Source organism: Dipodomys merriami, unplaced genomic scaffold (genome assembly GCF_024711535.1).
Source record: "Dipodomys merriami isolate MVZ:Mamm:240054 unplaced genomic scaffold, mDipMer1.0.p SCAF_10, whole genome shotgun sequence".
NCBI lineage: Eukaryota > Metazoa > Chordata > Mammalia > Rodentia > Heteromyidae > Dipodomys > Dipodomys merriami.
In genome coordinates, this window is record NW_027202271.1 from 49,771,586 (window position 1) to 49,794,352 (window position 22,767).

The following is a 22,767-nucleotide window of genomic DNA, read 5'->3' on the forward strand; positions in this document are numbered from 1 at the left end:
CATTGCATTATTCACCATAGCTAAGATATGGAACCAACCCAGATGCCCCTCAGTAGATGACTGGATCAAGAAAATGTGGTATATATACACAATGGATTTCTATGCCTCCATCAGAAAGAATGACATTGCCCCATTTGTTAGGAAATGAAAAGACTTGGAAAAAAATATATTAAGTGAAGTAAGCCAGGAGGCCCAAAGAAACATAGGTCCCATGGTTTCCCTTATTTGCAATAACTAGTGTATGTCTGAGACAAGCAGAAACAGTCAGACAAGTTGATGTTAGGCGAAATGAACCCCAAGATAAGGACTCAAATTGTTTTTCTTGCCATTGTTTCTAACATATTTATAAGATGATTTCTTTGTTGCTTTGTATGTTCATCCCCCATTTTCACTGTATTTGATGTTGGTATAATTTGTGGAGAGTAGGGGAAAAAACAAATTGTTTAAACAGGGATACAGGTGGACCTATTGCAACAATAAGATGTACAAGACGTTATGTGGAAAAAATGAACATTACAACTTTGGCATGCAGCAGGGTGGGGGAGGGATGGAAGGGCAGGGATGGTAAGGGGAAACAAAGGAGGAGGCAACAATACTTGATAAGAAATGTACTCATACCTTCCATAGCAAAGAAAAATTGAAACAATACATCTCCACCAAGCCAGCCCTACAAAAGATTCTTAAAGATGTCCTACACATAGAAAACCAACAAGACCGCAATAAAGGCCAAGAAACTGCACCCAAACTGAGAATCCAAGACCCATAGGAAGAACCCAGTTTTTGCAGCCCCCAAGAAGGTGGATAACATGGCAGGAACTCCCAAATACCTCTCAGTCCTATCTCTTAACGTTAACGGACTGAACTCTCCAATTAAGCGACATAGACTGTCTAGTTGGATTAAAAAACAAGACCCTTCTATCTGCTGCCTGCAGGAGTCACATCTTGCCCGTAAAAACAAACACATTTTCAAAGTTAAAGGCTGGAACAAAATCTACCAAGCAAACGGCTCCCATAAACAGGCAGGAGTAGCAATCCTAATATCAGATAAAATGGACTTCAAATTAAAATTTGTGAGAAGAGATAAAGAAGGTCGCTACATACCAATTAAAGGATCTCTCCTTCAGGAGGATATTACAATTCTAAATATCTATTCGCCAAACAATGGAGCACCCAAATTTATCAAAGAAACACTAGTTTCCCTCAAATCCCATATAGATCCAAAGACATTAATTGTTGGGGATTTTAACACACCACTCTCCCCACTAGATAGATCAACTCGGCAAAAACTCAACAGAGAAACCGCAGATCTAAACAGCTGCATAGATCAACTAGACTTAACAGACATTTACCGAACATTTCACCCAGCAGCATCAGAATACACGTTTTTCTCAGCAGCACATAGAACGTTTTCCAAAATAGACCACATTTTAGGCCACAAAGCAAACTTGTCTAAATTCAGAAACATTGAAGTTATACCTTGCATCCTCTCTGACCACAAGGGAATAAAATTAGAAATCAACACCAAAAGCCACCAAAGAAAGTCCGGCATCACATGGAGGCTGAACAACATACTGCTGAATCATGAGTGGGTCATGGAAGAGATTAGAAAGGAAATTAAAATGTTCATGCTATTCAACAAAAATGAACACACAAATTACCAGCTCCTCTGGGACACAGCAAAAGCAGTACTCAGAGGCAAGTTTATAGCTCTGAGCTCCTACATCAACAAATTGGAGAGATCTGAAACTAACAATTTAATGACACATCTAGACCTCCTTGAAAAAGAGCAGCAAGATAAACCCCAATCCAGTAGACGGAAAGAAATAATTAAAATTAAACCAGAATTAAATGAATTAGAATCCAAAAAAACTATAGAAAGAATCAACAAAACAAAGAGTTGGTTCTTTGAAAAACTTAACAAAATTGACAGACCCTTAGCAAATCTTATCAGAAAAAGAAGAGAACACACCCAAATTAATAAACTCAGAGATGAGAATGGAAACATCACCACGGAAACAACCAAGATTCAGAATATTATAAGGGAATACTTCTCAAAACTTTATGCTAATAAGTTTGACAACTTGGCAGAAATGGACCTCTTCCTAGCAAATATTGACATGCCAAAACTAAACCAAGATGAGTTAAACTATCTTAAAAGGCCCATATCAAGCATTGAAATAGAAACAGCAATAAGAGACCTCCCAGCTAAGAAAAGTCCAGGACCAGATGGTTTTACAGCGGAATTTTACAAGGCCTTCAAAGCAGAGCTCACACCAATACTCCTCCAACTCTTCAATGAAATTGAAAGAGAAAGCTCACTACCGAACACATTCTATGAAGCCATCATAACCCTCATCCCAAAACCAGGCAGGGACTCCTCAAAGAAAGAGAACTATAGACCCATTTCTTTGATGAACATTGATGCAAAACTTCTCAACAAAATTTTGGCCAATCGACTTCAACAATTCATCCAAAAAATCATACACCACGATCAAACAGGACTCATTTCAGGGATGCAAAGCTGGTTCAATATACGCAAATCAATTAATATTATTCATCACATCAACAGGAGCAAGAATAAGAACCACATGGTTATCTCAATAGATGCAGAAAAAGCATTCGACAAGATCCAACACCCCTTCATGATGAAGGTTTTGGAAAAATTAGGAATCCATGGAACATTCCTCAATACAATAAAGGCTGTATATGACAAACCTACAGCCAGCATTATACTCAATGGTGAAAAACTAAAGCCATATCCTCTTAACTCAGGAACAAGACAAGGATGCCCACTCTCTCCACTTCTCTTCAATCTAGCATTAGAATGCCTAGCTACAGCAATAAGACAAGATGCAGACATAAAGGGGATCCAAATAGGGAAAGAAGAAATAAAACTCTCCCTCTTTGCAGATGACATGATCTTGTATTTAAAGAATCCCATAGACTCCACTCCCAAATTACTCAAGCTGATTCAAAACTTTGGCAAAGTAGCAGGTTATAAAATTAACCCCCAAAAATCAATGGCTTTTCTATATGCCAACAATGAGAAAAGTGTGGCTGAAATTAGGAAAGCAACTCCATTTGTAATAGCCCCACAAAAAATAAAATACCTAGGAATTAACTTAACTAAAGAAGTGAAGGACCTCTATGATGAAAACTTTAAAATCTTGAAAAAGGAAATCAACACAGAACTAAAAAAATGGCAAAGCCCCCCATGCTCCTGGATTGGCAAGATTAACATCGTGAAAATGGCAATACTTCCCAAGGCTATCTACAAATTCAATGCAATACCTATCAAAATTCCAACCTCATTCTTCAAGGAAATAGAAGAGGCAATCCAAAAATTCATATGGAACAATAAAAGACCCCGAATAGCAAAAACGCTCCTCAATGGAAAGAACACTGCTGGAGGAATATCAATACCAAATTTCAAACTCTACTATAAAGCCATAGTAATCAAAACAGCTTGGTATTGGCATAAGAACAGAGCTCAGGACCAATGGAATAGAATTGAAAACCCAGAAATGAACCTACAGACCTAAGCCATCTAATCTTCGATAAGGGAGCTAAAACAATAGAATGGAACAAAGACAGCCTCTTCAGTAAATGGTGCTGGCAAAATTGGTTAACTACATGTAGAAATATAAGCTAGATCCTAATATATCACCCTGCACCAGAATCAACTCCAAATGGATCAAAGACCTTGAAGTCAAAGTAGACACTCTGAAAACATTACAGGATGGAATAGGAGAAACCCTAGGTCTCCTTGGCTCAGGCCGAAATTTTTTGAATAGAGACCCGGAAACACTACAAATCAAAGAAAGGTTGGACAAATGGGATTGCATAAAGTTGCAGAGCTTCTGCAGGGCAAATGACATAGCTAGCAAGATCAATAGAAAGCCCACCGATTGGGAGAAGATCTTTACTAGCCATACAACGGACAAGGGTCTCATATCTAAAATATACTTGGAACTCAAAAAATTAAACCCCCCAACAACAAATCCTCAAAGAAACAACTGCCCAATAAATAAGTGGGCGAAAGACTTAAAGAGAAACTTCTCTGAAGAAGAAAGAAGGATGGCCAATAGACACATGAAGAAATGTTCAACATCCCTAGCCATAAAAGAAATGAAAATCAAAACAACATTGAGATATCACCTCACCCCAAATAGAACGGCAAAAATCAAGAACTCTAACAACAACAGATGCTGGAGGGGATGTGGACAGAAAGGAACCTTACTGCATTGTTGGTGGGAATGTAAACTTGTTCAACCACTTTGGAAAGCAGTATGGAAGTTCCTCAAAAGACTTCACATAGAACTCCCCTATGACCCAGCAATCCCACTTTTGGGCATTTATCCTAATGTTTACAAACAAGACCACACTAAAGCTACCAGCACAACTATGTTTATTGCAGCATTATTTACCATAGCTAAGATATGGAACCAACCCAGATGCCCCTCAGTAGATGAATGGATCAAGAAAATGTGGTATATATACACAATGGAATTCTATGCCTCCATCAGAAAGAATGACATTGCCCCATTTGTTAGGAAATGGAAAAACTTGGAAAAAATTATATTAAGTGAAGTAAGCCAGGCCCAAAGAAACATAGGTCCCATGGTTTCCCTTATTTGCAATATCTAGTGTATGTATGAGTCAAGCAGAAAAGGTCAGATAATGTGATGTCAGGAAAATGAACCCTTAGATATGTATTTTAATGTTTTTTTTCTTTCATGCATGTGTTTCTAACACATTTATAAGATTATCTCTTTGTTGCTTTGTATGTCCCTCCCCCACAGTATAACCCCTGCTTTCACTATATTTGATGTCAGTATAACTTGAGGAGGAGATGGGGAAAAACCAGTTGTTTAAGGATACAGGTGGACCTGTTGCAACAATGAGAAGTACAAGTTGTCATGTCCAAAACGAGCTTTACAACGTCGGTGGGGGGGGGGGGGAAAGGGGGGGAAGGAGAAGGATTGGCATTGGGGGGGAGGGGGGAGGAGGACATGAAGGGTAAACAAAAGGAGGAGGCTGCAATGCTTGGTAAAAAATGTACGCATTATCCTGCCCATGTAATTGTAACTCCTCTGTACAGTATGTTCACAAATAAAATTAAATTAAATTTAAAAAAATGTACTCATATCCTTGCTCATGTAATTGTAACACCTTTGTACAGTATTTTCACAATAAAAAAACTTATTATTAATAATAATGAATTTAGCCTTTAATTACAATTTGACTAGTGATATTAACTTGATTTTGATTGATTTCTTGTTTTTGACCCTAGTTTTCATTTACATTTAATTCCTATAAAACCAGACATCCTAACTTTTAAAAATTGTATCCAATGTGAACAGTCTTTATTTTTCACTAATTGTTTCCTTTTTCATGTTTTTGATTTGCTATGCTCATTTTTTGATTCACTACTTTTTCTAGACTTAGGTACATTTTAATTTGTAATCTTTTTATTCTTTTACTTTTCATTACTGGTTTTACACATACAAACTTTGTGGTTTCTCTCCTTTTTTTTTTTTACTAGAAATGTTAATAAAAATGAAAAGTCACATAATATCTTTTTCTACTTCTTTCATTCATTTTACCCTTTGAACATAAACTTTTATCTCCTTTGCTTCCACTGTCGGGGAACTGCATATGATGAATTGCTCATTTTCAGTAGGTAGGGATGACTTCTGAACCCCTCAACTGAAGCTCCTTTAAGACACATTTAAGATGACATTTCCCTACAGCTCTGTCCACTCCTGGGTCAAAACATAACCCAAGTGCCTTGTAGAACTCGCTTGCTGTTTTGTGTTACTGACCCAAATGAACATAGAGTGTGTTGTTTTTCAACCCAGCTAGAATTTAGCATTTTCTTGTTTTATATTTTATCCTTCATGATGCATTGGGTTGGGAGCAAATAGGGGGCAGATGCGTCTAACAAACACTGGTCAGATCCTGCCAAATTGATAGGGTATCTCATATGTCTATAGTCACAAACATGTTTAATTTTAAAATGGCTACAATACACATGTATATATGCCAAGTTTTCAAAGTTGGACAAAGCAAAGCTATGCACAACAAAAAGATGTAAATGTGCCAGAATGCTAATTGCTCTTATAAGTAGTATATAAAGTTCTTATTCTTTTTACTTTCTATATTTTGTGCTAAATGGCTAAGTCATTCAATTTTATAATGCAAATATAAATTTGTTTTAAAAAGCTACTGGGAAAACACAAGCATTATAATAACACTACTATTAAATAAAAATAACACTCCCATTAATTAAAAATAACACCCCCAACACTGAAGGAAAACAATTAATTAAAAGGTATTTAAAGTGAGCTAGAAAAATTTCTATGCTGATTGATGTGTCTCAGAATTAATTGCTGTTGTCCATGCTGGAGAAGAATAATTGAAGTATGTTTCACTTGAAATGATGACCTAAGATACTCATAGTTGCTCGTGGTTTAGGATCATTTACTTTAAGAAGAAGAATGGAGAACCCAGTTAGTTCACTGTTCTGTTCTTGTTCATGCACAACTTTTAGCATCCATTTTTCTCATTCCATTTATTTTACAATCAGGTAAGAGACAAAGAAGACAATAATCTATTGGGAACAAATTGAATCATCCTGTGGAAATTAAAAGCAAAGAAAACCCATCTGAGTATTGCTCTGGGTTCTGTGTATAAATAGGACAGGATCTCCACAGAGAATCAGTGTACACTCAGCAGTAAAATATACCTCTGGATATAATAATGCTTTGTGCTTTTATTTTATAATACATTCTATTTTGAAATCTTTATTAATACTTTATTTTTCTTCTTTGTTTCTTATACAACTATACAAAGGATTAGTAAATATTAAAAAATGAATGAACAGTCTTAAAAAAAAAAAGCAAGGGCTAGGAAGGTGGCTTAGTGGTAGAGTGCCTGCCTTGCATGCATAAGGTCCTGGGTTTGATTCCTCAGCACCACATAAGCAGAAAAAGCTGGAAGTGGCTCTGTTGCTCAAGTAGTAGAGCACTAGTCTTGAGCTGAAGAGCTGAGGGAGAGTGCACAGGCCCAGAGTTCAGGGCCCCTGACTGACAAAAGAGAGAGAGAGAGAGAGAGAGAGAGAGAGAGAGAGAGAGAGAGAGAGAGAGAGAGAGAGAGAGAGAGAGAGAGAGAGAGAGAGAGAGAGAAGAGAGAGAGAGAGAGAGAGAGAGAGAGAGAGAGAGAGAGAGAGAGAGAGAGCGCAAGAGGAAGCACTGGGCAAGATCTATACTAGTTTGTTTCAAATGTTTTTTTCAGCAAGCTACAATACTGCTATTTTCCTCAATTAAAATATACTAGATGATGATAAATGTAGTGAGTTGATAAATCTGGAAATATACTTTGCACTAACTCTCAACAGATCAAATAATTAAATTATTTTAGTTGTCTGTTTTTCTAAACTATTAAAACCCCAAATTACTACTGAAGAATAGATACTTTTGTTTTACCCATTTTAAAATAAATTCCTGTAAGAGACTAACAGTGGAACAATTTACTAGAGGATTCTTAAATTTATACAGTCTAATATAAATATAAAATGTTATGCATTGAATAAAATCTAGAACAAAATAAAATTAAATTGTTGCATTGAATGTAGTATGACTAGCTGTGTTTCAGTTAATTTTGCTAATTTATCTAACTTAGACTGTAAGAATATCTAAAGAGAGACTGGTAATATTAATATTACATCAATTATACAGCATCTATAGAAAAATATAAAACAAATCAGTGAGCCTGCAGTAGATGTGTCTGACATGTCTAGACAATGCAGGGAAGGGAAATGGGTGTTATACAGAGGATGAAAAGCATTATGAAAGACTTGTATAGGTTATATTTTCAGAAAAATGCCATGTCTATTTTAATGTTGTTCATACAGGCTGCTGGCTGCTAACAGGAATAATTTAATGAAGTAACAGCTTAACTGTTAGAACAGACTGAAATTATACAATTGTAAATTCTCATAAGCCATTATGCCACTGCTCTTTTAAGAGAAATGAACTCAGGATCCTTTGCCCTTCTTGCCCCAGCGAGCTGCCAGTGATCTCAAATAACTGTCAGATAAAACAAAGAGCCAGGGTGTTTATAGGAAGCTTAAGCCCCTTTCTGGTACTAAAGGAATGTGATGAAACAGGTGTGTAACATTCAATGTTTCTGTTGCTGTACCTGTGGGGCATGCACTATTATCCCTGAGCCCAATTTATAAGCCTATTTTGTGCCTGGAAAATAGTCTGCATCATTTTCCAGAATGGTTTCAAGTATGACCTCATCTCTAGATAGCCTTTCCTGATCCTTGCAAGTACAGTTTAACTCTCTGCAATTGCCCTTGTCTTTACCTTATACAGATTTCTATCATATATTCTTATTTATTCTTATATTATTACAGGCTGAAATGTATCTCATTCAAAAGATAGGTTGAAATTCTCATTCTCAGGACCCCTGAATGTGACCTTTCTCAGAAAAAGGGTCTTTGTAGATCTAATTAGTTAAAATGAGGTCACACTGAAAGGGGGTGAGCCCTTAATCTAATATGACAATATCTTCAGAAGAGACAAGAAAATATATACAATTGAAACAAGAATTAGATGCTCCATTCTAAGCCAAGAAGTGCCAACAATTATGGACAATTCAACAGAAGCTAGAAAGAGGCACAGAAGGAACAGAAGGGGACAAGGAAGTATAGGTGGGGAAAGGAGCATGGCCCTGTCAAGAGGAAAGAGAGAGGGAAGGAGAGAGAGGGAAGGGGAGAGAGGGAAGGGGAGAGAGGGGAGGAGAGAGAGGGAAGGAGAGAGGGAAGGGGAGAGAGGGAAGGAGAGAGGGGGAAGGGGAGAGAGGGAAGGAGAGAGGGGGAAGGAGAGAGAGGGAAGGGGGAGTGAAAGTAACAACTATCAATGTTTCTACCAGCACAGCAAGCAGGATAATCTAAATGCAAATGTTTTTAGAACATACAATAGAGATTAACTGTTCACTATATGTCTCAAAAAAATGAAAAGGAAGGTTTTTTTTAAATATCTTTGCCCTAAACAGTTAATAACTATTTGGGGAGCTAGATATATAATCTGACCACATTATGTACATTACTTAGCTTGAAGCATGTTCCATCAAAAGATGAAGTATTATTGCAGAAGTCTCAGTATTTTAGAGACATTATTTCCCTAAATGTATTTATCTTTCTCCAAAAAAGAAAATGATATACATAGTCAATATTAATTAGAGGGATAGTAACTGTTTTGACATGATTCATTTTATCTTTCTAAATGAACTTTCTAATTGTAAAAAGTAACGTGTCTTATGTCGAAAAACTAACTTCACAACTTTGGCCAGGGGTGGGGGGGAGGGGAGGAGAGGGGGATGGGGGAGAATGCGGAGGGTATGGGGGGGCGGGATATAGAAAGGGATAGAAAGGGGAAACAGGAGGAAGCAACAATGCTTGATAAGAAATGTACCCATTATTTTGCCTATGTAATTGTAACTCCTCTGTACGGTATTTTCATAATAAAAAATTAAAAAAAATAAAAAAGTAACATGTCTTAACTGTAGAAAACATTCACAATACAAAAAGTAGAGAAAAGAAAATAAACATCACATGTAATCCTACCATTTACAAATAGTACTATGATGTGATACCTTTCTAGTCTTTTCTTTCCTATGCAAATACACATAATATCAATCTTAACCTAAATTTTATCAGATGGTAAATATGTATTCATTTGTTCATTTAATATACATTTATTGAAGGTGATATGCCATTATGAAAATTAAAATGAAACCCAACTTGAAAACATTAATATCTGTATGTTTTCTACCTTTGGATGTCTCATTATTACTTAGGCAATAATTCATTTTGACTTTGGAGTTATGTCCAATTGACCCACTTATTTTAGATTGATTAGAACCATAGATAGGTACAATATTGATTTTTCCCACAAACCAGTAAAACTGTTTCCAAGCCTTCCTATTTTTAAAACACTTCAAGATATATCCTGCCAAATTCAAAATAACCTCAAAATTCCATGCTTTATTAATTTAATGAGGTAACTATAAGTATGTTTGTATTTGTGGCCTCTAGAACCAACATCTAGGAGTGTTCAAATTCTAGTACTCTCATTTTCTAGCAAGTTCTAAGGTTTTCTGTGACTTGAGTCCCTTATCTGTAAACTGGAAATGATAATACTATCTCACAAATTAGTTTAAGATAAATAGTATGCATAACTCCTAAACATGGACACAGAGGTTTTTCTTTGTTGTTGATGTTTTTAATGTACTATGTGATTTTTTGTTTCTTTCTTATGTTCTTCCCCCTACAGTATATCCCCTGGTGTCACCATATTTGATTTTGGTACCCTGTTATTTTATGTATGTTTATTTGAATTAGGGAAGGGGAACAACTGAATGGTAAGACAAAGAACCAATGCAATAGTGATATACACAAGACAATATGTTGAAAATGATCTGTACAACTTGGGGAGGGGAAGTAGAAGAAAAATGAGAGAAGAGGTAACAAGTTTGACAAGAAATGTACTTAATACCTTATTTATGTAACTGTAACCCCTCTGTACATCACTTTGACAATAAAAAATGCAAAAAAATAGTATGCATAAAGTAAATGGCATTGACTTTTCTTAATATTGTCTTCTAGATGGTAGAGGTTTTGTTAGAAGTTGTGGCTGCAAAAAGCTCAGATAAGATAATGTTAAGCGAAATGAAGCCCAAGATAGGGACACAAGTGGTTTTTTTCTTCCTTACTATTGTTTCTAACATATTTATAAGGTACCATGATATTTTTTTGTTGCTTTGTATGTCCCTCCCCCATGGTATAACCCCTGTTTTCACTGTATTTGATATTGGCATAATTTGGGGAGGGAAAAAATGTTTAAATAGGATACATATTGACCCATTCCAGCAATAAGATATACAAGATGTTATGTTGAAAAACAAACTTTACAATTTAGGCTGTGGGAGGGGGGAGGTGATGGTGGGGAGGGGAGGTATAGTTGAGGAGGTGGAAGGGACAGGATGGTAGGGGAAAAACAAAGCAGGAGGCAACAATACTGGATAAGAAATGTACTCATTACCTTGCTTATGTAACTGTAACCCCTCTGTACAGTATTTTTACAATAAAAAACCTATTAAAATAAATGAAAATACTCATTAAAAAAAAAGAAGTTGTGGCTGCAATGGTGAACAGACAGACAAGATTTGAATTATAAAAGGCAAACGACTGGTACATTTTAAAATAAATAATTACCCAATAACTATATAATTTCCATTAAGGTAAGGCTTCTCAAGGAAAGGAAAAATTAGTAGTCACCATAAGAAAAGTTGAAGCATTTATACAAGTGGGACACACATATGGGGGTTGTCCACAAGGGATTTCCTAAGGAAAAGTATGAGTTTACTCAATTAGTAAAGGAGTGGAAGAGAGACTAATAAGATCAAAATCTTTAGGCATGTGAAGGTCCATAAGTAGGAAGATACTTCTCTCTATTAATGAATTTAAAGTAATTAACTAAGTATGTTAAAATGGAGTCTGTTGAGGCAGGAGGCTACACCTGAGACATAGTCCATCTCAAAAGATAAACTATGTAAAAATCTACCAAAGAGTTCAGTGGCTCAGGACTATGATCCTAGCTACTTGAGAAACAGATCAAAGGGTTAAAGTTGAAGGACATAGAAGTTCAAGAAACAAGAAATTCCATCATAGTTACTGGCTGGAAAAGATAGTGCACACTCATCATACCCTGAGACAAGGGGAAACACAAGTAGAATAATAGCTCAGACTGGCCCAGGTATAATGTGAGACCTACCTCAAAAATAAGAATGAAAAAGAGGCTGTAACTGCAGCTCAAGACATCTCATTTACAAGCACAAGGTCCTAAATTCAATCCCAAATTCTTCCCCTACCCAAAATCAGAGCATTCTGAACCTTATCAAGGATTTGGATCATTTTTCTAAGAGAATGGGAAGCCACTAAAGGGTTTAATCAGGCCAGTGAGGAAATCCAATTGTGCTTTTTACAATTACTTTGGCTGCAATGTGAAGAATAAATTCAAGGAAGGCAAATAGGACAATTAGAGGCTATTAAAATAATTCAGAAAAATGATTGGTGATGATAAAGACTAGGAGAGGCAAATAGATATGAAGGACAGTTAAGACAATAAGGTACAGAATTATCCTCTCTCTGTTACCTATTCTACTTTTTTAAAAAATCACAAGAACTGGTGATTGAATGTGGGGGTTGATGGAGGTAGGTGGCAAGAATGACACTCAGGATTCTGCAACTAGATAAATGATTCAATCATGTACTGAAATAAGAAACCTGGCATGAAGAACGGTTTTGGGGGGAAAATATGTGATTTTATTTTGGGATGTATTAGGAAGTGAAGTGCCCCTGGAAATATTCAGTAGACAATGGCTAGATGGATACAATTTAAATTTAAATTGAAAGAAGTTACTGGAACTGGAGATAAAATAGTTGGAAGTGTTCAGCATGTTGATTATAACAAAAGCTATACATACTATAGATGAGATCATTTAAGAAGAAAGAAAAGTAAAAATAAGGACCGTTTTGTCTAAAGATTGAACAAATCACAACTTTTAGAGCAATTGGAAAAGTATCAACTGTCAAAATTGAAAGAATAGTAAGATTAGCATCTGCCTTGGACAACAAAGGGAAGAAAGGATGTGATGGAGATACCATCAGCCTACACTGCAGAAAGGTTTAAAAAACAGGAGTATTAAGAAACATACTTTTGTATTTTGTAATATCAAGATCATTGTTATCTTTAGAAAGTACATTTCAAGGAAGAAGTGGCACATGGAAATCTGACTAAGGTAGACTGAGAAGTGAAAAGGAAGAAAGAAAATGAACACACTGAGAATGTGGGATAAACAGAAAATAGCAGTCAAATTATAAGTGATATGAAGGAACTTTGTATTTATTGTTCAGTTGTTGTTGCCTTGTCAGTTGTTTTTGTTGATTTTTGCTATTTATCAAATGAAAAGAAAAAACCTGGAGCAAATTTAAAGTTGATGTTCATGATCCAGTAGAAAAGTATAATTATATATTAGTATAGTGGTAGAATATCAACTGGCTAGCAAGTATTAGGGTATGAGTTCAAATCTCAGTACCACCAAAAATTAACAATACAGAAATGAGTGATAGGAGTGTTGAATCAATAGTAGAACACTTAAGTGGTATTCACGAGACCTTGGACTTACTCCTTAGCACTGCTATGTGTGTGTGTATACAAACATACACACACACACACACATATATATACACATATGTATGGATATATATGTATGTATATGTGTAGCACTCATATGTATATATGAAAGACAAACAATGAATGAGAGTCATATTCCTAAGAAGGCAAAGGCATAAAGAGGACAAAGCCAACCTTGAATAGGAAAGAAAAACCCATTAATCTTAACAGGAGGGACAAACAAAAAGAAAAATACAGTATACAGTATTTGTACAATTATTAGAGAAAGTTAACAAGTTTACCTATTGGCTTTTACTTTTATGAATTAAAATATATAACTAGCTTCTGAGAATATAAGACAAACTAGGAATAGCACCAAAGATTTAAGAAAAGTAAAGGGGGGGGGGAGAGAGAGAGAGAGAGAGAGAGAGAGAGAGAGAGAGAGAGAGAGAGAGAGGACTGTGAAGCAGTATGAAGGCTTGTGTGAATTTGATGGGGATGAATCTTTCTCTCTTTACTATAAATACTCTGTCACTTTAGGAGAAATTCTGTTCCATAAGATACATACATCATAAAATGTCTGTATACCCACATCATCACTATATTTTAAGAAATATTAAAATTATTTAAGATTGTATTTTAAGAGATCTTAATCTGTGTTTCATGTTAATTCATCTATAATACAAACAAAATTAGTTTGAGAATGGAAATATAATTTTCTTTTCCTTTACAATGTTGTTTTCCAAATAAGCAAACTTCTGCCAATTTGACCATAGTAAGATAGTCACCAGAAAACAAGATAAGAACCACATGGTTATCTCAATAGATGCAGAAAAAGCATTTGACAAGATCCAACACCCCTTTATGATGAAGGTTCTGGAAAAATTAGGAATCCATGGAACATTCCTCAATATAATAAAGGCTGTATATGACAAACCTACAGCCAGCATTATACTTAATGGTGAAAAACTAAAGCCATTTCCTCTTAACTCAGGAACAAGACAAGGATGTCCACTCTCTCCACTTCTCTTCAATCTAGCATTAGAATGCCTAGCTACAGCAATAAGACAAGATGCAAACATAAAGGGGAGCCAAACAGGGAAAGAAGAAGTAAAACTCTCCCTCTTTGTAGATGACATGATCTTGTATTTAAAGAATCCCACAGACTCCACTCCCAAATTACTCAAGCTGATTCAAAGTTTTGGCAAAGTAGCAGGGTATAAAATTAACCCTCAAAAATCAATGGCTTTTCTGTATGCCAACAATGAGAAAAGTGTGGCTGAAATTAGGAAAGCAACTCCATTCGTAATAGCCCCACAAAAAATAAAATACCTAGGAATTAACTTAACCAAAGAAGTGAAGGACCTCTATGATGAAAACTTTAAAAACCTGAAAAAGGAAATCAAAGCAGAATTTAGGAAGTGGAAAAACCTCCCATGCTCCTGGATTAGAAGGATCAACATCGTGAAAATGGCAATACTTCCCAAAGCTATCTACAAATTCAATGTGATATTCCAACCTCATTCTTCAAGGAAATAAAAGAAGCAATCAAAAAATTTATATGGAACAATAAAAGACCCCAAATGGCAAAAATGATCCTTAACAGAAAGAACAGTGCTGGAGGAATATCAATACCATATAGATACAGAAAGTAGCTAGTATACCAGAAATCTCACTGCAGGTACAGCTGCCCTCATTTTCTTTTTACCCTCCATAAACCAGCAATGGGTTACCAGTTTACCATGAGATATCTGCTTTAATAGATGCTTAAGAAAGTACCAAGCATGGAGCAAATGCCAAATAAATAATCGCCATTCGATAAAAATGGTTCTCATCAGAAATACCAATATTTGTATGTAAAAGAATGCTTCCAAGGGCCTTTAAGCAGTTTGCTCTTTTAAATGAGTTAAACATACCCACAGAAATCATGTTGACACTACTCCCTTGCTTAGCAAAGATAAACATTTGTCCTTGGCCAGTTGGAGTTGTTTTCAAAATTTTTGCATTAGAAGTAAAGAAGCTTTACTATCTCAAAAAAAATTTAATTCTAAATAAGTTACAGAATCATCTTCACATTTCTCCTTATTTCTAGTATGGAGAAGGTGTAGGGCATGTGGAGGATTATTCAACAGATAACACTTCTTTTTCAGGTTCACCATGGTCCAGTAAGCACATTATTAAATTGAACAGAAGTAATCAAGACCTACACTGCCTGGTATATAGCTATTAAATGTATTCATTTTTAAAAATTTCAGCATAGATCACCTATTCTTTTTCAACAGGATTGGAAATAGTCTTCACTAATGTTGTTATAAATTGGTCATTAATCAAAATGGATTTATTGAACATCCATACTGTGCAAAGCCTGTCCTAAGTGATTCAAAATAACGGGTTGCTTAGTTACCATCAAATGGAAAATTTCCCCTGTGAAGGTTAAAGTTAAATGAAAAGCAGATAATAAAACATTATCTTTGATGGCATCCGACTATTTCGTAAAGGCTTTTACTGCCAGTCTAGTCATTTTCTTTTTAAGATAATTCATTTATTCATTCTTTAATCATTCATTCATTTAACCAAGTCATCATAATCATTATACATGGTAATAAGTAAAAGGCAACAAATAATAGTAACTGCATAAACATGACTTAGCACACCTACAAAACAAGTACTGGACCATGTTATTTTAGTTTAAAGAGTCCCCCTCCCCAAGGGTTCTTGTGTTGAAATTTAACTCCCATTATAAGATATAAGAATACAGAAACTTAACCTGACTACAGAGTTGAAAGGCAGGGCCTCTGGGATGTGATTAGGATTACATAAAGTCATCAAGGTAGAGCTTCAACTGAACACTACTGTCTCGATAAGGAACCTACAGACATACACACTGTTCCAGTCTGGCCATGTGGTGATCTGTGCCACCTCAAGCTTCTGCCAGCAAGAAGACACACTTCTATAGTCCCAGCACTTGAGAGGCTGAGGCAGGAAAATCTTGAATTCAATGCCATACCAGGTGGCTACATGAGGTTCAGCATCAAATTACATTTTTTAATAAAAGGCCCACATTATATGCAACCTCCCAACAATGGCCCTTCAGAACCATGTGTCAAAATAGATATATTCTCTTAACTTAAGAAAATAAAGTTAAGAAAATAAAGTCCAGTACTATAACATTATCATTCTTTACTCCACATGAAGTCTATGGTCACTGAGATACTGATAAAATGCTCTTCTCATAGTACCTTATAAGTGTATATGAGACTAACATAATGAAACCAACTAAAAACTAAAAGGAAGGTAAGAGGCAGAATGGAGGATAGGAAAGATGAATAAAAGTGGTAAATCTGATCAAAGTGTATTATATGCATGCAAGTACACATGCAGAAATATTATATGTACGGAAAATCACTATAATACCCCTTTATATAATTAATATACTAATAAAAAGAAATAAGTGCAGAACTATAGGTAACATTTAAATGTATCTCAGCTTTTGGTTAAATTATGAAATCCTGAATATGGATATACTGACATTTTTGCTGCAATATTTAAACTAGTAATTTAAATCTTGTTGTAAGGATTTTGTAGTAGTTCATCTGTTAATAAATACAAGAAGCAACTACCTGCACACTTAACAGATATTTTGAGACGATGGATAGTATATCCACGAGTGGAATTATTCAAGGCCTAAACATCTTCATTTCTCTCTCCCTCCTCTCTCTCTCTTTCTCTCTCTCACTCTCGCTCTGGCTCTTGCTCTCACTCTCGCTCTATTTGTTGAATTTACATGTTCCATTGTTCGGCCCTATATTAGTTTCATAAGACCATTGTAACAAAACACTGATAGTTGCATAGCTTAAACAACAAAAGCTGATTTATTTAGTTCTGTTATCTAGATCTACCTAGATTTCAGACTAGGTATTAGTAAGGTTGATTCCTGCTCAGGGCTGTAAGGGAGGAAGAGAGTACTCTTTCAGGCCTCTCTGTTTTGTAGATGGCTAAATTCTTGTGCTTCTTCCCTCTGGAGGCAAACTCTTGTCTCTAAATTTCTGTTTTTTTTTTTTTGCTTTGTCAGTTGTGGGACAAACTCTGGGCCCGGGTGCTGTCCCTGAACTCTTCAGCTCAAGGCTAGCATTCTACCACTTGAGCCACTGCACCACTTCTGGTTTTCTGGTGGTTAATTGAAGATAAGAGTCTCACGGACTTTCCTGACTGGGCTGGCTTTGAATCATGATCCTCAGGTCTCAGCCTCCTGAGTAGCTAGGATTACAGGTGTGAGCCACTGACAACTGGCTAATATTTCTGCTTTTTATAGGAACTTCAGCCTTGTTGGATTAGAGCCAACTTAATTACTATAGTTTAAACCTTCATTATTTCTACAGCAGAGTCAAACTTTGAGACATTGGGTGTTAGGAGAACTTTTCTTTTTGGTGAGAGAAAGGGAAAACAATCCAACTTGTGAACACTTCTTAGTATGTATATTTCAAGTGCCTTAGTTTCTTTTTTATATTTTCTTTTGTTATATCTTTTTTTTAATATTTTTTATACCTTTTTGTGCAACACTAGAAACTTCTTTCTGATCTAATTGTCCAATTCACTGTTTCTCCAGCTCAGTGTGAGAATAGGTCCATCTACTAAGTTTTAAATTTTCTATGTTGTATTATTGTTGTTTTTCCATTTCTAGAAATTTGCTTTTTGCTCACAAAAATATTAGGTAATATTTAGCTTCTATTTCCCCAAATACATTTTAGTTTATCTTTTCTTTATGTAAAATCATTTTGTAGCCTGAATCTGGTAACTAAAATACATGAAGTCTTTTCAGGTATAGACCTAGTCTTCTTTCTTTCTATTGATTTCTATTTAGGGTTCTTTTCTCTATTGGCTTACATATTATAAACTACTAACTTTACTAGGAAAACTATGAATCATTTGGAGCCTAGAAAGAAGAGTATATTCCTCTCCAAAGGGGTTATATACATGTTTTCACTTAGTACCTAAGGGTCTCACTTAACTAAATTCATAGATTGACATTTTGGGGGACCCTTTGGGCACATGAGCTTATATTTATATAAGGCCAATTTTGTAGTAATAACTCCTCAGGAGTCTTCTCACTTGTAATTTTAACAACAAACCATCTTTCTTTGAAGTGCTTCTTTGATTAATCTGGGGGTGTAACCTTTGGGGAAAAGAGTTCACAATAGAGTCACCATACTGGGCAGGCAGAGAAATTTCTTTCCTATGTTTAAATTCACCAAGGCTTGAAGCACTAAAGAAGGTTCAGCAAATTCCTTAGGACAAAACCAGCTTTACTGCTTGCACTGGGGTTCCCACAGTCATCAATGTTTGGGCCTGATTATTTGTTTATAACATGCTGATTTTAAAAAAAGAAATTCCAAATTTAGATGGGCTTTAATTTATATAATTTTTATATAATTTTCTCATTTTTTTATTCTTTTAAGAAGCTTAAAAAATATTTTCGTTCAGCATTACTTGTTTTTAGCAAGAAGGCCCAATCAGCCTGGTAACTGGGGTCCATATCATATTCACCGCTGTTGTCCTCAGCATTCAGAATGATGCTGATCCATGCATGAGTTTTATTAGCGTTGGGTAGTTGGTGAATAAACAGTACCTGCTCTTCCACTCTTCCATCTCTCTCTATCGTCTTGACATATCCTCTATTTCCGTCCCCTAACTAAAACTTCTACATTTTTGTACATACCTTCCCTCCATTTACCTTCCCAGAGTTGTTCCTCTGAGTCCACCGTATCCCTCATTACCTCTCTTATAGAAACGTTCTTGTTTTTCCAAAACCTATAATTTGGTTTTCCATAGCTGGGGATCAGTACTATTCTTTAAAATGGCATCTCAATTACTCACTATTATGCTGCCTTAATCCATAATCTGCTGGTGTAGGGAACTCTGAAGCTAAGCTGTGAGACCTGGAAAAGGTTTGAGAGATAGGAACTCTGCCTCCACAGTACTTGGAATGCTGAGAACTGGCCATGTAAGGGTTAAAACAGACAGCTGTCTAGCTGTCTAGCTGTCTAGCTGCTCCCTTCCCTTCCTGCTGGAAATGCTGAGAGCTGGAGCTTGCAAGGTGGATAAAAGTGGAATACATATTTGGATTTTGCCTAGTTGCCGTCTTCACTGTCAAAACAATAAGGGAGCTGATTTTTCTCACAAACTATCTCTGGGAGTGAAATAATGCAATCGATTTTTTTTTTGTTTTCTGTATGTACCAGTGGTAACCTTCCCTGTTCTAAACCTGATAAATACGCTGGGCTTACAGGAACTTGGGGTCCAAGATCTGGTAAGTCTTGAGTTCCTTGGTGCCTGCTATCTCTCTCCCTCTCCCTGCCACACATCTGTTTTTCTCTATTTTTAAGCTCCCATTATACTGCCTCAGGTTGCAGTTACCAACAGCTGGTCTTCTTACAACATATGTCTTCTGACTTTGTTACTGTCATATGTGGAACTCCAGCCCTACCCACATGTTTGTTGAGAGTAGTTTGTTCACAAACACAAGAACCACTTCACTTCATCCTCTCACATAGTGCAACATTCACTGCCATATAGGTCTTAAAAACACACATTGAACAGCTCAAGTCTCAGATTCGTTCCTTATTAATGTGTGACACTGGAAAGCTACTGAATGCTTCAGTACCTCAGCTTCCATAAGTGGGAATAATAATACCTTACAATGCCACCTGTCACATAGCAAATGCTCAATACATTTTGGCTATTTTCAATACTGTGTTTTAACTCTGAAAGCTTATGATTCATACATAACTGAAGCTTTAATACCGATGAAAAATTTATTTGTTCATCTCTATGAAATTCCAAAGCCTATTGTCTACAATGTTTTTGGTTTTGTGTTTTGAGTTTTACTTCAGTTCTTCTCTAGATCTAGCTCTTCATTTCTACCACAGCATTTTGTTTCCTTTTAGTTTTTGCTAGCACTCTGGGCCTCAAGCTTTCACTTGGCTTTTTTGCCCATGGCTGGTACTCTACCACTAGAGACATACCTCTACTTCTGATTTTTTCTTGTGAGTGTTCTGGGACTTGAACTCAGGGCCTGGGCACTGTCTCTGTTTCTGAGCTTTAGTAGACTTGAGCCACAGCTCCACTTCTGGCTTTTTTGATAGTTTTTATTAGAGATAACAGTCTCACAGTCTTCCTGACCAGGCTGGGTTATAACTGTAATCCTCATATCTCAGCCTCCTAAGTTGCTAGGATTAGAAGTGTGAGCCACCGGCATGTGGTATATTTCTAGCTTTTTGATGGTTAGTTGGAAATAACAATCTCAGATTTGTCTAAACCATGGTTCTCAGATCTTAGCCTCCTGAGTAGCTAGGCTCATAGGCATGAGCCAGCTGCATCCAGCTTAAACTAATGCACTTTATCTTCAGAAATTGAATGCATTTAGAAATGAATATTTCAAAATATCTCTATAAGCTCTTCTCTCTGTAGTAGCAATGCCTACCAATTCTTATATTACCTGTCTTAACTTATACCCATTCTCTTTTTTCATTGATCTTCAACACCTTGCTCTAACAGAAAATTCTTCCAGTCTCTAAACCTCAACAAGTCTTACTTATCCTAAAATAAATTAGTATGTCTTTTTCATACCTACTTTCCTCCTATGCTACCATCCTGTCTGTCCTAATCTTGAAAAAGCAACTTGTGTTTTCCACTCCCATTTCCTTAAACAAGCATTGCTTGCTTCCAAAAAACTGGTTTTTATAACTTCACTTCCAAAGCTTACTATTCAAAACTAAAACAGCCTCTCTTCAAAAACTTTTCTTAAAACTACTTGTAGCAATGAGTACATTGATCATTCATTTGTAACTATCCTCCTTTGTTCTTTTACATAATCATTCTGTATTTCTTCTGGGAAGTGGACAAAAGACAATAAGATAGTCATCAAAATCCACATTCAGTCACAAGCTTCACCATTTATTGATCTTCAATTTCCTTTGCTTCACTTTGTGTGCTAGTTTGTAATGTGAATAAAGAAAATGATGGATTTGAAAATGCCACAAAAGACAAAAAATATGTAATATAACTAACTAGTTAAGTATACTTGATAACTTGGAAGTAACCAGGATGCCAAAAAGTGTAGAGAAAGACTCTTGCTATAAAATCAACTATGAAGTCCTAAGGGCTCAAATCTTTGTATCTGACCTAGAAAGAGTTTCATGATTAAAAGTTTCAAAGTGTCTTCATCAGGGCAGAACTGTCTTTATGAAGGACATTTATCAGTTGAGAGATTTCTCACCAAAATCCATGATTTTACCTGTACTCATTTAAAAATGCAAAAATTATTAGTTGGACTACTTTGGGGGCACTTTCATGTTGACAATCAGGGAAATCAAAATACTTGTGATGCATCTTCATTTATAAAAGCATGCATATTGAATTAGCCCAATTGTGAATAAGAAATTACCAGTTCTTGGGGAAGGTGCCCTTGCGATTTCTAAGGAGCAAGGTTTCTTTGTAACAGCTGTGTCCATGAGATCACATAGAAAGTTCTCATTTTCTGGAGGAAATGTGTCCAGAGAACCAGATGGTACAATTTCCATAGTGTAATTCCTCTTCTTTGGATAGGACTCCTGAAAAGGAGAAAAAATAAAAAGCTTTGCAAGAAATACACAGCCTTGTTTGATTTTATTTAAAAAATACTAGGAAAGATAATCAGGTTCATCTATTCTTCTCAAAGAGATTGAGAGCTACTAATTTATCTGTTTGAATAAATGATTCACTGTGTAATCCCAGTCACACCAGCGATATTTTAGAAGAGTTCTTACATTTCAGTTTCTCTGAATTTAATACTAAACTAGTAAAAGCCTTGACCTCCTTTGATATACATGTCTACTTTATATGGTATGTTAATGACTAGCCATTTCCAAGATTCTGCTCCTTTGCCTGGCTCCTAGAGAGTTAGATGATTCAACTTTGACCATTTGCTGGGAAGCTTACAAAAATATTTTGCCCCACAGATAAAGCTTGTAAGGAGGCATTTTCAGAGCTGAAGCTATCCTCAGACTAGATGCAGTTTTAGTATCTAGGGCTAAGGCAGTCAGTTTGTAACAATAAGGCATTAAGCCTAAAATAGAAAAGATGACAAAAGCCAAAGATAAAGAGTCTGTTACTTTGATTATATCATTGAACTGCTTAAATAGATCCAAGACCATCTTTTCAGGCTTCTTAACTGTACACTAATATTCTTACACTTTAAATTGTTTCTATTTGGGTTTTCTTTCATTTACTATTAAAGTATTATCACCCAAAACACTAGTATTTTTCTTTGTGAATACTAATAATGAGCTTACTAATATTCTTTTTCAGGTTAGAATACAATTTGATCCAATCTCATGTTACTGATTCTTCAATATATTGTAACAATTGGAAATTCATTTAATTAAATAATATCTTAATTTCTTATGCATGAAGCACTAACTGGTGATCAGATGTTTATTGGACATTTTAAAAAATATATATGTTATACATATATTCATATATGTTT

At 35.7% G+C, this 22,767-nt stretch overlaps 1 protein-coding gene across 11 annotated transcripts in view; it reads right to left on the reverse strand.

Annotated features, from left to right (window-relative positions):
• Anks1b (ankyrin repeat and sterile alpha motif domain containing 1B) overlaps window positions 1-22,767 on the reverse strand; it is a 972,026-nt gene that overhangs the window by 645,330 nt on the left and 303,929 nt on the right. For all 11 annotated transcript variants that reach the window (XM_069990836.1, XM_069990828.1, XM_069990821.1 and 8 more), the window contains exon 10: window positions 21,688-21,853. In XM_069990836.1, coding sequence (XP_069846937.1) covers window positions 21,688-21,853 — 166 coding nt within the window. The remainder of the gene's footprint in view (window positions 1-21,687; window positions 21,854-22,767) is intronic.